A 13764-nucleotide genomic window follows, 5' to 3' on the forward strand; every position below is an offset into this window, starting at 1 on the left:
AAGTTGAAGGGAACTAGTTTTATCCTGAAACACACTAAACATACTTAAAACTACAAGCCTAATGGAGTTGGGGGGCAACTTGTTACTTTTGAGGAGACTCAAAAGAAAACATAATGAAGAATGAGTACAAGCCATTCAAGTAGTAATAGTTGAACTTGTATTTGAAGTGTCTTGACTAAACTATCACTGTGTGAGGAATTGTCACCCACTGATACGTCAGTGCTGCTGTTACTTGTCTAACACACAGGGAGAAGGATGAAGATCTTGAAAATGACCTAATAGAAATCCCATCCACCTTGTTATCTAAAGCATCTTCCCCTGTCCCAAGATTCCATTGCTATCTTCTCAAAGTGAGAATTTGGGATCAACTTGACATGAACTTCATTTGGTGATGATGGTGGCCTCTGGTTTCTGCTTTTATGGGGCCCCTCTCTCCTTGGTGCGCTGTAAAGGCAAAGTGTAATGGAGATAGTCACTCCAATGAACGAAGGATGTCAAAGGCACATTGGCCCCAATAAATGGAGAGATGGAGAGAGACGCAATGACTAGATATTTAGAAAGTCACGAAGGCATTTGAGGGGTAGAGAATCAAATGACCAAGTTGGAAGCATTTGGATCAACTTGGTACATGGTGGTGGGATCTTGTTCATGCTTCTCCTCTTTTATGGAGCTTGGATCTACTCTCAGCGTACGTGGGGGTAACTATTCTCCACGCACATCCATATTTAGACACATGTTCTAGGTTCTTTAAACAGAAATGACAACTCTTTATTATCATTTTGATGTATATTTAAGTTTAGGTATGCCGAAGCTACACATGAGGGGGAATGTTGAGATGCTGAGAGTCATAGAATTAGTTTCAGATCAGTTTATTCATGATGCAGTAAGAATCATGGGGTTAGATCTCATTCTAGCGCTCACGACCCTAGAATCCCCGAGGTAACGAAAACCCTAATGCCAACAAGGAAGAAGAGCAAACAAAGCAATTAGGTTATAAACTTTAAGATGATTTTATTTCATCCAAAACGATCCTTATATAAAGAGGTCAGATTACAACGGAAAATGAAACCCAAATAAAATAGAAAACAAAATAATATAGAAAAATAAAATAAGATAACTAATATCCTGAAATCGTGCACCAAATTTCAAAGGCTGCGTACACTTCTCAAACATGCGAATTTGGCTTCGAAAAGTCATTCCAACGAATGAATTCGGTGGACAACTTGTCGAGCATTGATTGTCCTTTCCGAAAAGATAGTATGACTCCCCTAATTCCATCTTGACGAAATATTATGATCATCCAAAATCGAATTAAAAAAGTTAATATTTTTGACCTGATCGGATAGACTTTTGCCTCTTTCCCTACATCAATTCATGTCGTAGGTGCCTTTACATAAACGATCCCTCTCCATCTAATGTCTTGAGATTTTGGGTTGCACCTCGAACACCTTCTCCTTTACCTCTATCTATTTACCCCACCTCTTATTCTAGAAGATAGAGTAAAAAGATCTTGAGATGAATCCGCATATTATCTCTATTCCATTCTTCTTCCCTTCTTAATTAGGGATGGTTTAAATACTTTTTGTTTATTAATTATTTATTTCTTTTGAGGAGAAGTTTGGAAGAGACAGCTTGGAAAGGGGTAAAGTGATGAACCCATCATTGTTCTTCCCCGTTGGTTTTTTATTTTTTTCACTTCGGCCGCTGGCAAGAGAGCTAGGTAGCACTGAGAAGATTTGAAGTCAGATCTATTACCATATAAAACAAAATTTCATTTTTACGGTAAAAAAAAAAAAAAAAAAAAAAAACCAAGAAGGATAAAAGACAAAAAGAAAGTGCGGTTTATCAGGTCTGAATTAATATACGCATGCGTGGAGAATAGGTTGTTCTCGACGTATGTGGAGTTGGGGGACTCCTCTCTCTCTCTCTCTCTCTCTCTCTGTGGTGCATTTTAAAGGCAAAAGCATAATGGAGATAGTTACTCCCATGAACCAGGATATCAATGGCGCATTGGACCATGTTCTTGATGACCCATAAAATGGGCAGAGAGAGAGAGAGATTTAAGGAGTCACAAAGTCATTAATTGATTTTGAAGTGTAGAGAATAAAGGATCAAGTTGGGAAGCATTAATGGGACTTCAAAGCTGAGTATAGAATGGACCACATTAGCACTGGTAGAGCCAAGATCTAGAGATTTAGTTCTTCAAATTTCATTCTGAATTAGATGATCATAACCATATGAACTACATTCTTGATCACCCCCCCTCCTCCCTGGGGTTCTCTATTCTCATAAGGGTAATAAGTTAGATATATATAACCCTGTGAGTGTGGTGTGTGTTGTGTATATCCGCCTTTCCATGGTCCTAAAAGTCGGTTAACCTTTTGGGATTGGTGTGTGATTTGTTTGATTACATTTTCATCAGAAAAAAGAAGAGGTGTGTGGGTTTAGTTCCACATCGGGTGTCTAAGTGTGGTGTGTGTTGCGTATATCTGCCATTCCACGGTCCTAAAAGTCAGTTAACCTTTTGAGATTGGTGTGTGATTTGTATGATTACACTTTCATCAAACAAAAAAAAAAAAAAGGTTAGATATAACCCCGCCTCTAGGGAGAAAAAGAAAGGTTAATATATAAAACAATATTAAAATAGAAAAAAAATAATCCATGATATATATTTTCTTAGGACTTGTAACTTATATGACTTCGAATAGAGCTGAATGGAGAGTAATGATCCATATAGCCGACCTCATTTAATTAAGATAAGACTATATATATTGTTGTTTGATATATACTTTCTTAGAGTGAAAGCTTCTTAACTTGCTTAGTATGATCAAAGATAATAATACATCATAGGTTATATGAATCAATATGTAAAATGATAGGGAACATTGCAAGCAACATGAGATCCAATAATGATCTTTAATGGAGAAATCAGGTTAGTGATGTTATGAAAGAAGTAGGAAAAGAAGGAAAAAAAAAAAAAAAAGGGAATCAAGTTTGTCTTGGTTCATTTTTAAGAAATTCCTTGTATTATTGTTGGATGTGACTTTAATGGCAAACAAGAACTTGTACAAGAAGGAAAAAATATGGCCCTTGACGGGATAGAAAATCTCAATTTTGTGATATTATGATGATTTATTGACACTGTAGTATCGTCTGAAATTGAAATGGCCAAACAAAAGCTCCTGATCACACTCTCACACATCGGTAGTGCTTTTCTTCATCGATCCACTGTTTAGAAACCCAAATAAGTCTAAGTAGTATAATCCAAGGAAAGGGGACCTTTGGTTTACTTCCAAACTTCCAGGTCTCACTCACTCACTCAAAAATAAATCATCTTTTTTTTAATTCATACAACATTGAAGAGTGACAGCCCTATCACTGTAGAGTGGAAAGAAAAACAACCAAAAAGGGCCAATTTTACTCTATCTCTGGCGTATGGATTGATTCATTACTCCCATACTAAAGCTGTTGCTTATCTATAGATTTAATTTCTTCTTCATTCTTCCAAATCTTCCACTTCAAGACCCAAAAAATGTTGGGAGTTTAGTTTCACATTGGCAACTAATTAACATATAATCTTCCCTTTTATATCTGAGAGTTTTTTCATCTATCAGTTTGAACTTTTAAGATAGAAACTTTACATGGTATCAAAGCAGGTTTTCATCGTATCCACTTATTAAAAAATAAAGCGATGAAAAAAGAGTACTTATAGAAGCTCTCGATCATTAATAAGGTGGTAACCATCCATGCTCTAGAGAATCAGATGAACACACCATGGAGAAAATTTTCCTTTACTTTCTCCTAAAAAACAACTCTGATTTGTACTTTGACAGCCATGCATGCATGGTTAGGAGAGAGAGAGAGATTCAATCTTCTATGCATGGTGGCCCAAGTACTCCAAGAACACACCATGTGCATGATTTGGATGCTTCTTCATCAATCACCATTCATCTTTCTTTCTTTCCTTCCACAAAGTAATTGATATGGTGCATGGGTTTAGACTTTGACCTTTTTTAAAGGGATTAAATAGGACAATAATCCAGATAAGTACTCACCATAGCTGGAGTGCCAGATGGAATCTTTTTTCATCTTTTTGAGCCTATCAAACAAGTGTGGGGATAAAATGGGAAGCCCACTATGGACTCTTTCTTAAGTCTTTGGACTCTTCTTTACACCTTTTCCTATAATTTGAAAATCTTAACTTTATTTTACAGATACATCCTTTTCATAAAAAAAAATTAAATATAGGGATAGATATTTCTACACCAATAGTGTAGAAAATAACATCTCCACATCAATGACACTTTTTGCTAAGTTGGTTAAGCCCCTTTTTCCTTGTGGTCTCGAGTTCGAGTCCCCCACCCCTATTTGCAGTGCAACTCTTGCTATTTGATACCAAAACTCAAGCCCATTTGTACTCTTATCTCTCCTTTCATTTTGTCCTCATCGGTTTCTCACTACTTGGAACCTCACTTAGGCTTTCTACACACATTGTAACCATGTTGTACCCCTTGAACTCTCGCTTAGATCCTCAAATCTTTGATTCTCACTACATATCATGGTAGACACCTCTCTCCTTTAGTAGAACTCCTCTTTCACTCTATTTTCTTGGAGACTCTACCTTCTTAAAAACTTCACTTTTTTGAGGATTCTACCATCTTCTATTCTTTTGGAAGACTCCATCTCATCCACTCTCTCTATCTAGGTGTCTTTGTACTTTCCTCGTTAGAAAACTCTAATTGACAATCCAATCGGACCGTTGAACCAAACCCATCAATTGGTCTAGATAAAAGACAACAAACCCAACAATCTAGGCATTGAGATATTGGAAAATGAAAATATAAAAATTATTGTTTTCCATTGATTGGAATGTGAGGTTAGCATTCTTGATTAATTGATGAGGAGAAAGTTATTCCACACCCCCAGAGGATGGTTGACCCACCCACCAACCTAGGGTTCACAAACCTCTATAGGATTTTAGTGTTGTCTCGAAACACCCTTACAATGCCCCCTCCCGCCCATTCCACACCCGGTGTGAATGGAATTTCATTCAAAATAATATGCAAAATTTCTATCGGAACAACTAAAGACAGACATAGATGACTGTAAGATGGAAACATAGTTCTTAAAAGTTAAAACCAGACGACTGGAATTCAAATAAAAAGTGTCTGGTTATAGTCTTTAGTGGTTTAATCTGATTCTGACTTCTGATAGATTTAAAGTCGAAACCAAGTCTGAAAAAAGTGCTGCTAAAACTGAGAGCACATGGACTTAGGGTTCGGGATCCCCTGCTGCCGCTGCCCATGCGTCAGGCCTGCACACTCATACAGGCAGGGGCAAAATGACCGCTCTACCCACTGCCCGAATATCCTGCCTGGTTGAGGTCCAGACCCTGTCTTGCTGGGTAGGCAGCAATAGAGGATCCAAATTATGGACTTAGCCACTTAGGTATTGGTTGTTGAGTTTTACGTGAAAGTAATTATCTCATGTATATCGATTATAAGTTTTGCCACTAAAATCTGAACTGTCACGTAACTGGGAGACCTGTAAACCACAAACTAAGAATTGAACAAGAGAGAGGATCGTAATAGGTTTCGAAGTGGACTCTGATGCTAAAGTCAATAATTCAAGCAACAATAGTGAAAGTTGGAAACTGAGTGATTAGTTAGGTGAGAGTAATATTTGTAGGATGTATGGCGATAGAAATGGGTATCATGTTAATTAAGTAAACTAAATTATTCCGTGGAAGATCCCTTGTCACAATGGTAGTTATATGAGGATAGCTCAAGCTTCGATGGATGACATCAATATTCAACTCAATCTCTCACTTTGAGTGGTGTCAATCAACCATAGCTGGGTCAATTTTAAGCATCTCAAAAAAAATTTAGGTACTCTCTCTTTAACAGTTAATTTTAAGGATGGATTCTGAACCTAAATGAAAAGTGTTTTTTTAATTTCAGGTCAAAATTTGATTTTTTTTTTTAAAAAAAAATTAGAAACTATATTGATATCAGTAGTAATAGCATGAACGAAAACCTTGCCAAAGCGTGGGTTGTCAAGGGACGACAAATTCACTTTATTTTTGTCTCTTTTTTTTTTTTTTCTCTTTCCTTAACATTATTATATAAACAAGATGTGTGAAAGGGGATTAATCTAATAATCTTAAGTGTTTGGTGGGACAGAAAGCTGAGAGAATTTCTTTTCTCACCTCTTTTTAGAGAGAAGTAAATCTTAAAAATGATGGCATGGTCTCAATCAAGCGAGCAACATGTCTCTTAAAGCTAGGAGACGATTTTAATTACCAAAACACAACCCACAGCATATCAACTTTGGGAGTGTGGGGATCCATATTAGTGGCAACACTTCATTAGGTTCCTCTTTATGTGGTCGACTTTAATGTTAATCCTCTTTAACTTAATATAGAAAATAATGCAAATAACCCACCCATTTCCCTAATTAAGTTAAGGGGAAGCGGCTTGTTGTAGGCTACGTGGCCTTTGCGTCAACATAGGGGCCAATGGGAATACATGGACGGATATCCAAGGGAAGGGGTAGGATGGTTATTTCATTGCCTCATGTGAGAGGGCACATGGGGTGCTGCTGGGTAGCGTTTCGTGTTTCTCTTAAGTCAAATAACATATTAATTACATTTCTGGCCAAGTCATCGAAGTCCCCTTCCTCTTCACAGGGAATGGGTTTGGATTGATATGACTTTCGGAAGAAACTCAATTTGTGATTCGATTGGTAAGATTGCCTTTTGTGTCGCTATCTCCCATATTTGGATGGAACGTAACCTACTCAGAAGATGGACGTCCAACTCTCGCTCTCTCGACAAGATTTAGAATGTCATCTTCTTTGATGTTTCATCTAAAATTAGTTCTCTTCCCCTCGTTGCTGTTAAGGATACCCCAAGGAATATGCTCATTGTTGTCTCCTGGGGTCTTCCTCTCTCCATTTTGTAGCCTAGCTATCTTTTAATTTTGGTTTGTTTGCCCTTGGGTTTGTATATTTCTTCTCCTTTCCTCGTAATTTAATTTTCATTCATCCAAAAAATAAAAAACATATTAATTAACGGATGCAATCCATTATACATATATATGGCTTTTTTTCTTTCTTTTTTGTTTCCTTTCCTTCTTCCACCTCCATGGTTTCAAAAATTGGGAAACGGATTGGTGAATCAACTGATCTAGATTCTAACCATTTCGATATAGGGAATCGAATTGGCTGATTCTTAGTCATTTTCTTCATAAAAATGATTGGATCGGACCAATTCCAAGATCGAACCCATTTGCAACACAAAATGACCTGGAATCGATTGGATCATACTTATTCAATTGCAATCAGTATTGACTGATTCGATCCTAGATTCCATTTTTGAAAACCTTGTCCACCCCCTTTGGTAGAAAAAGAAAGAGATCTCACATAATAACTTTCGATTGTCACCTAACTTCTGTTTATTAATAATGGATGCTTGGGATATCAATATGGATCCAGATCCTGTAGGGTGCACTGCCCTTAGCAGCTTGCGTGGCACAGACTCACAAAGACCACCTTATCCCTGTCCAAACGTTTTGCCCAAACGAGGTAAAATGATCATTGTGCACGCAGCCCAATCTACACCGCACAGACCGTTATAGGTAGCTGGGCCATAGACAATCTGAATTGTATATTTATACACTACTTGTACGGTGGATAATGCATGATAACATATTTAATTAAACACTAATATCCTTCTAAGTATATTAGAAAGTAGAAACCACAGCAATTTCCCTTTTTAGGAATACTGAGATTTGTGACTGTAAAATAATGGATTTTTGTAGAGAGAGAGAGAGAAGAAGAAGAAGGAGGAGGAGAGAAGCAGAGGAAGAAGCAGAAGAAGGAAGAGAAAGTGGTTTGTAAGGTGGGTAGGGTCAGGTGTTGATGGGGATAGGGCGCATGGCTTAGCAACCTCCCCTCGTGCGCGCTATCTATCAAGTATCAATGGCGGCTCTACAGTTCCTCATTTATCATCATTAATAGCATGCACACAAAACAGAGAACCTCGTAATTAACCCTCTCTCTCTCTCTCTCTCTCTCTTTCCTCTTTCCGCTTCACTCTCTCAAATACAGACTCACTCACTCACTCACACTGATCAAGAAGTCCACTAGTGTGATGGGTTGTTGTTGTTTAACCATTAAAATGAAAAAAAAGTTGAGTGGAAGAAGAGATGACGAATGTGGGAGACAATATCAAAAACAATTGAAACTATCAACAGTAGATTTAACGTCTTTTGAGGACCCCAATGTGTGTGTGGGACACCCTTTTTCCTCCATGGGACCATCACCCTTCCTCTATATTTACAACCCCTCTCCTTTCCCCTCCCTACCATCCTCCCTCCCTCCTTCTTTCAATTCCCCTGACTCTCTCTGTACTCTCTCTCTTCCTCTGTCCTTGAAGAGTTTAATGGCGGATAGTGGTTCAACGCCGGCCAAGAGAATGTGTTCGGTGCCTGAAAAGGCCAAGCTGCATATGGCCATGTTGGCCTTGCAGTTTGGTTATGCCGGCTTTCATGTGGTGTCTAGAGCAGCCCTTAATATGGGTATCAGCAAGATCGTTTTCCCTGTTTACAGAAACATCATAGCTTTGGCTCTGCTCATTCCCTTCGCTTATTTCTTAGAGAAAAGGCCACCGATGACAGCTTCTTTTCTTATTCAGTTCTTTTGCCTTGCTCTTGTTGGGTAAAGTTTAAATTTTTGAAAAACAGAAAAAAAAAAAAAAGAAAAAGAAAAATTATGGATGATTTAATTTAATTTATTTCTTTAACTTTTTCTTAATTGGGTTTGTTGGGAAATCTCAGAATAACAGCAAATCAAGCGTTCTACTTGTTGGGGTTAGAAAACACTTCACCCACCTTTGCCTCTGCTATACAGAACTCTGTTCCGGCAATTACCTTTCTCATGGCTGCCTTACTCAGGCAAGCACTTAAGAGCACCTTCTTCTTAACGACTATCTTTTAAAGATGAGTTCGGGAGAACCAAAACCAATCGTTGATTCTATTGATTCTTATTGTGTTTGTTGTTACAGGTTAGAGCACGTGAGGTTGAATAGAAGAGACGGGATAGCAAAGGTGGTGGGAACATTATCATGTGTAGCAGGAGCTATGGTTATAACACTCTACAAGGGCCCAACAATTTTTGATCCGAAACCTCCACCGCACTTACACAACACGAAACTATTTCAATCATTGGGAGATGCTAAGGGGAAGAATTGGACCTTGGGTTGCATCTACCTTATCGGTCACTGCCTCTCTTGGTCTGGTTGGCTTGTCTTGCAAGCTCCTGTGCTAAAGAAGTATCCAGCAAGGCTCTCTGTCACCTCTTACCAATGCTTCTTTGGAGTTTTACAGTTCCTAGCCATCGCTGCATTCTTAGAGAGGGACTCCCAAGCTTGGCTTGTTCATTCCGGAGCCGAACTCTTCAGTGTTTTCTATGCCGTAAGTTTGAAAAGCAATTAAGTTCCATTCCTTCTTCCTTTACTGATCCATGCATGATTGTTAACACAATCACATATTGCAGGGAGTGGTGGCATCAGGAATTGCATTCGCTGTTCAGATATGGTGTATTGACAGGGGTGGTCCCGTGTTTGTGGCAGTGTATCAGCCAGTGCAGACCTTAGTTGTCGCTATCATGGCTTCCATTACATTGGGCGAGGAGTTCTACTTGGGCGGGTATGTATGTGGGTCTCTGCTTTTTAGTTTTTATATGTCCAAGTATGATCTCGAATAGAGTTGATTAAATGGTAAAGATTCATGTAGTCGATCATATTTAATTAGAATACGATCGATTTTTTTTGTGTGCGTTGTATCAAAAAGAATTTTCAATATCACCGGTATAAAGTGTCAAGAAGAAAGAGAGTGTCAAGACATTCGATTCCAAGTATACATTAGATAATATATTATATATTTAGGTTTCTAATGGCTTGGGTATATTGTAAGTGACTCATCAGTGGTGGTGGTGGTGACCATAGCTTTAGTGTTGGTGGACATGCTTTGGAGTTTGGTCCAACCCCTCCCCTCCAGCCCCCCTCCCCTCGTGCATTCTGTTGAATGAGTTCAAACTCCTCCCTCAACGAGTTTAGGGTTTATAGGTAGTGATCGGTCCCTTGCCTCAACCTTCAAAGCATTTTAGGCCCACAAGAGGGCCTAAACAACTAGTACTAGGGTGTATGTTTTGGGAAAAAGTCTCCCACCACGTTAGGGTACTATTTCCTAACATATAAAGTTTTTTATTTTTTGTTTAAATTTAGTTTGGCAAAAAGTTCTATGCAAAGTTATGGATGCAAGTGCACGATCGGCTTCATGGGAATCCAATGGGCATAAATGCCCAATCGAAATGATCAAAGTTCTCCTATTTGATGCATCGTTGATGCCCCTCTCCTCCCCGGACACTGATCCTCTATTGTCGAGCTGCCCGGTAGGACCCTACTGTCAAGACACAGCAAGACAATAAATTATCGCCTTACCCCTACCTGAGCGCTTTGCTTGAGTGGGGGATAAGGTGGTTATTTATCGCCTTGCTGTGTCTTGACAGTAGGGTCCTGTCGGACAGCTTGATAGTAAAGGATCCAAATTGCCCCCTCCCCTCATGTGAACAAATCCCTTCACATTAGAGTTTTTTCTTTCCTATTATGTTCTGACCATGTAGCCTCATGTGAATGATATCATTCTCCGCACTACCACTGGTGTCTTCCGACTGGTGTTGTGGGGGAATCCTCTCCCTTAAATTTTAATTAATTATTTTCTAAGTAACAAATTAATTTTAGAAAAAAAGAAATACACATTCTCAATGTGTATTCTACTTAGCGTATAAAATATCAATATAAGTAGCATATAGATCTTCTTCTTTGATTTAGTTTAGGGGAGCGCAAAGGCCACACACAGAGGACGGCCAATAAGAGCATATGTTGTGGGCCTGTGACATTTAGAGGTGGGATTTCCATTTTTCATGGGGGCAGAGCGATCATTTCACCCCCATTGTGTCTGAGAGAACATTTTTCTTTTATTTTAATAGTAATGTAGCACTTTTGAAGTAACACAAAAGGAAAAAAGTTGTCGTATAGCACTTGCAGCTTATAAAGGAATTGTTTGTGTCAATGAGTTAGTGGGATAGTCAAAGGGATATCTCTTTTTTGACTCTAATAATTAATGTATGTTGGGCTTGGTAACCTTTCACATATCAAGAAAAGAAGTGTCACAAAATACGACAAGAAGAAAACAATCCTATATAAGTTCCTAACTAACCTTATAACTCCATTAACATATATCAACTCATCAACTGTTCTTCACTTTTCTTCCCAAATAAAATTGGAAACAAGAACAAGAGGATAGGATGAGGTTAGGTCAAGTTCCATCTCCTCCTCAATGGTTTTTTTATATGCTTTGCCAAGTCTGGCCAGATTTCCACCCACCATTCTTAGCCCACTAGCCCAGCCCCACATCTCTCTTACATTTTACTAAAAATCTAATCCCTTTTGCCCCTCAAGTGGAAAGAGAATCTCTTCATCCAAGGTGATTTGAGGTTATGATTAAACTCCTGAAATTATGAATGTCATCATTAAGTTCTATAGAAGGGTTAGATCCCGTGGATTAAGAGATTCTCTCTTCATTGTGAATTTAATTCATGTATTTTTTTTATGTTTGTGTTTGATTTATTAACGGGTGCGACTGTGATGTACAAACTACTCAACAGGATCATAGGCGCGGTGTTGATCATCATCGGATTGTATCTGGTTCTATGGGGGAAGAGCGAAGAGAGAAAGTTTGCTAAAGAGACGGTGGCGAACGCGATTGCATCATCCCCTAATGCTGAACATCCTCATGGGATCATCAACAATAGGGCAACAAGCCATGTCAAGTCCTCCACCCTTGCCCAGCCACTTCTTTCTTCTTCTACTACTGATCAAAACGTTTGATTTCAAAGACCCTAAAATTTGAAAAAGTTAATAGTGTTTGGATCTCTCTAAATACTAAGTATGGTTTTTATTTTCAAGTGATGTTATACTTCTTAGAAAGTGAGGAGAAAGCTTTGTGTGCATTTATATCTAGTTATGGAGTTGTTCTACTTTTTTTAAAGATTTGATTGATCAATTGGGTTCAGTTGTTGTTCTTTATTTACTTTCTTTTAAAGGAGTAAAGCTCAAAGCTAAGGGCCCCTCTTAAGAACTGATGATAATTATACTTAATTAAAAGGAAGTGTTGTGAGGATTGCAATTCTAAAATCTGCCATATGCTTTAGCTTTTTTCACACCTTTTAAAAGGGAAAACAGGAACTTGTTTCCCACGTTTCTATGATTATGATTTTAATGGTGTGGAAACTGGAAAGAGATGCACATTAAGATTCATGATTTAACCTATATTCTTCCCATGAAACCAAAGGTTGGAAATATGACATTAAAGCTCTCTCTTTTTTCGCTAAAAGGATCATTTGTATAAAAAGAGAGAAACAAATAAAGCTATCTGACACATACAACGAATCAAATTTTTCTTCATTAATCCTTCTTGACTTGTTTTTACGGCATTCAAGGAATCGAAACCAGATCGATGCCAAGACCGATCCCGATTCTTGCACCTTGTCTAAAGTTTGATCTCTATTTTTTTGCCAATATTTCCTTCTTTTAGTAAGTAAAAATAAAATGAAATCAATGAAACTTACCTCTTGTAGTAAAAAAAATGTTGAGTATGTCTTGTATTCCATGGAAAAATTTGTAATCGTATATATAAAGCTCTTTTCTCTCATTCTAGGAAAAAGATGAAATAACTTGTATCTTCATCTTGTTTAGTGAATAGTTTTGCCGTTCTTCTTCCCATGGACATAGGTTTCTCGTGAAACTGAACCACGTAAATCTGTTTGTGTTTACGATTGTCTTGATTGCTGTTTTCTTCAATCTCATATTTGATCATCCTGTGCGATTCCGTTCTAACAAAAAAAAAATCAAGATTATTGAATAAAAAATTTCAATAAAACTTCACAGACTTTGAAAAAAAATCATTACTTCTTCTTCCTGATTTAAATTCTAGGGTTTATGTTGATTCCAGCCGATCTCTCTCTCCCCCTCAGTGTGTGTTTCCCATCAGATGAGCACATAACATGATTATTGAGAATAATTTGGCAGGTCCCATTGTGAGATCTTGTAGATTTAGTTCCATCAAGTTGCCTCCACTGCTCTACCATTTTTGTTTCATATTTTGGGATATCCACTCTCCAGTCCCCACCAGGAGATGTTCAGAATTCAGACCATGGTCATGACTTAGCCCATGATGTGTTTGGTACTATTCCATACTGAAAAGAAATAAAGTCTCCCCTTCCCTTTTTGTTAGGGGTCAAGTAAAGGAAGTATACAGAACAGTGCCACATGGGTTACAACTAGAAAGGTGAGGGAAGGGAGGGAGAGAAGGACAGTACAATGTCACAAGGCCTCACTCAATGGCTACAACACTCACTAAAGGGAGGAGAGGATAGAAGGATTAATTAATCAATGAACAAAATCCAAGAAATCCACTTTTTATTCTACATTTTTTTACTTGCCTTTCTTTTATCTATAAATGTTTGTTTCTAAACAAATCATAAAATAAAATTATACCTTATTGTAGGGAAAAAAAAATCCTCTGTACCCTAATCTGGCAGACTAGCAGTGCATTGCAGTGCAGTGCGGGCCTAAGAGCTTGACATGTGAAGATGCTACATCTAATTGTTCTGAGCTCGAGAAGAAAAAAAAAACTGCCTTGC

General features: G+C 38.0%; 1 protein-coding gene across 1 annotated transcript; it reads left to right on the top strand.

The window, feature by feature from the left end:
- The first annotated feature begins 1920 nt into the window (after nucleotides 1-1920).
- On the top strand, nucleotides 1921-12148 carry LOC122661534 (protein WALLS ARE THIN 1-like). The gene is made up of 6 exons (XM_043856956.1): nucleotides 1921-1941; nucleotides 8440-8718; nucleotides 8838-8954; nucleotides 9065-9473; nucleotides 9556-9707; nucleotides 11728-12148. Exons 2-6 carry the CDS (start codon nucleotides 8444-8446, stop codon nucleotides 11948-11950), a joined length of 1176 nt encoding a protein of 391 aa, XP_043712891.1. The 5' UTR covers nucleotides 1921-1941; nucleotides 8440-8443; the 3' UTR covers nucleotides 11951-12148.
- Nucleotides 12149-13764: the final 1616 nt, after the last annotated feature.

The sequence above is a fragment of the Telopea speciosissima genome, chromosome 5 (assembly GCF_018873765.1).
Source record: "Telopea speciosissima isolate NSW1024214 ecotype Mountain lineage chromosome 5, Tspe_v1, whole genome shotgun sequence".
Classification (NCBI taxonomy): Eukaryota; Viridiplantae; Streptophyta; class Magnoliopsida; order Proteales; family Proteaceae; genus Telopea; species Telopea speciosissima.

What these genes read in the sequence shown, in the direction of transcription:
- LOC122661534 (XM_043856956.1), top strand. Translation starts at nt 8,444, where the DNA reads ATGGCGGATAGTGGTTCAACGCCGGCCAAGAGAATGTGTTCGGTGCCT. An exon ending in CTCATGGCTGCCTTACTCAG is followed by an intron (nt 8,955 to 9,064) that starts GCAAGCACTTAA and finishes TTGTTGTTACAG; the next exon opens with GTTAGAGCACGTGAGGTTGA. An exon ending in TCTTCAGTGTTTTCTATGCC is followed by an intron (nt 9,474 to 9,555) that starts GTAAGTTTGAAA and finishes CACATATTGCAG; the next exon opens with GGAGTGGTGGCATCAGGAAT.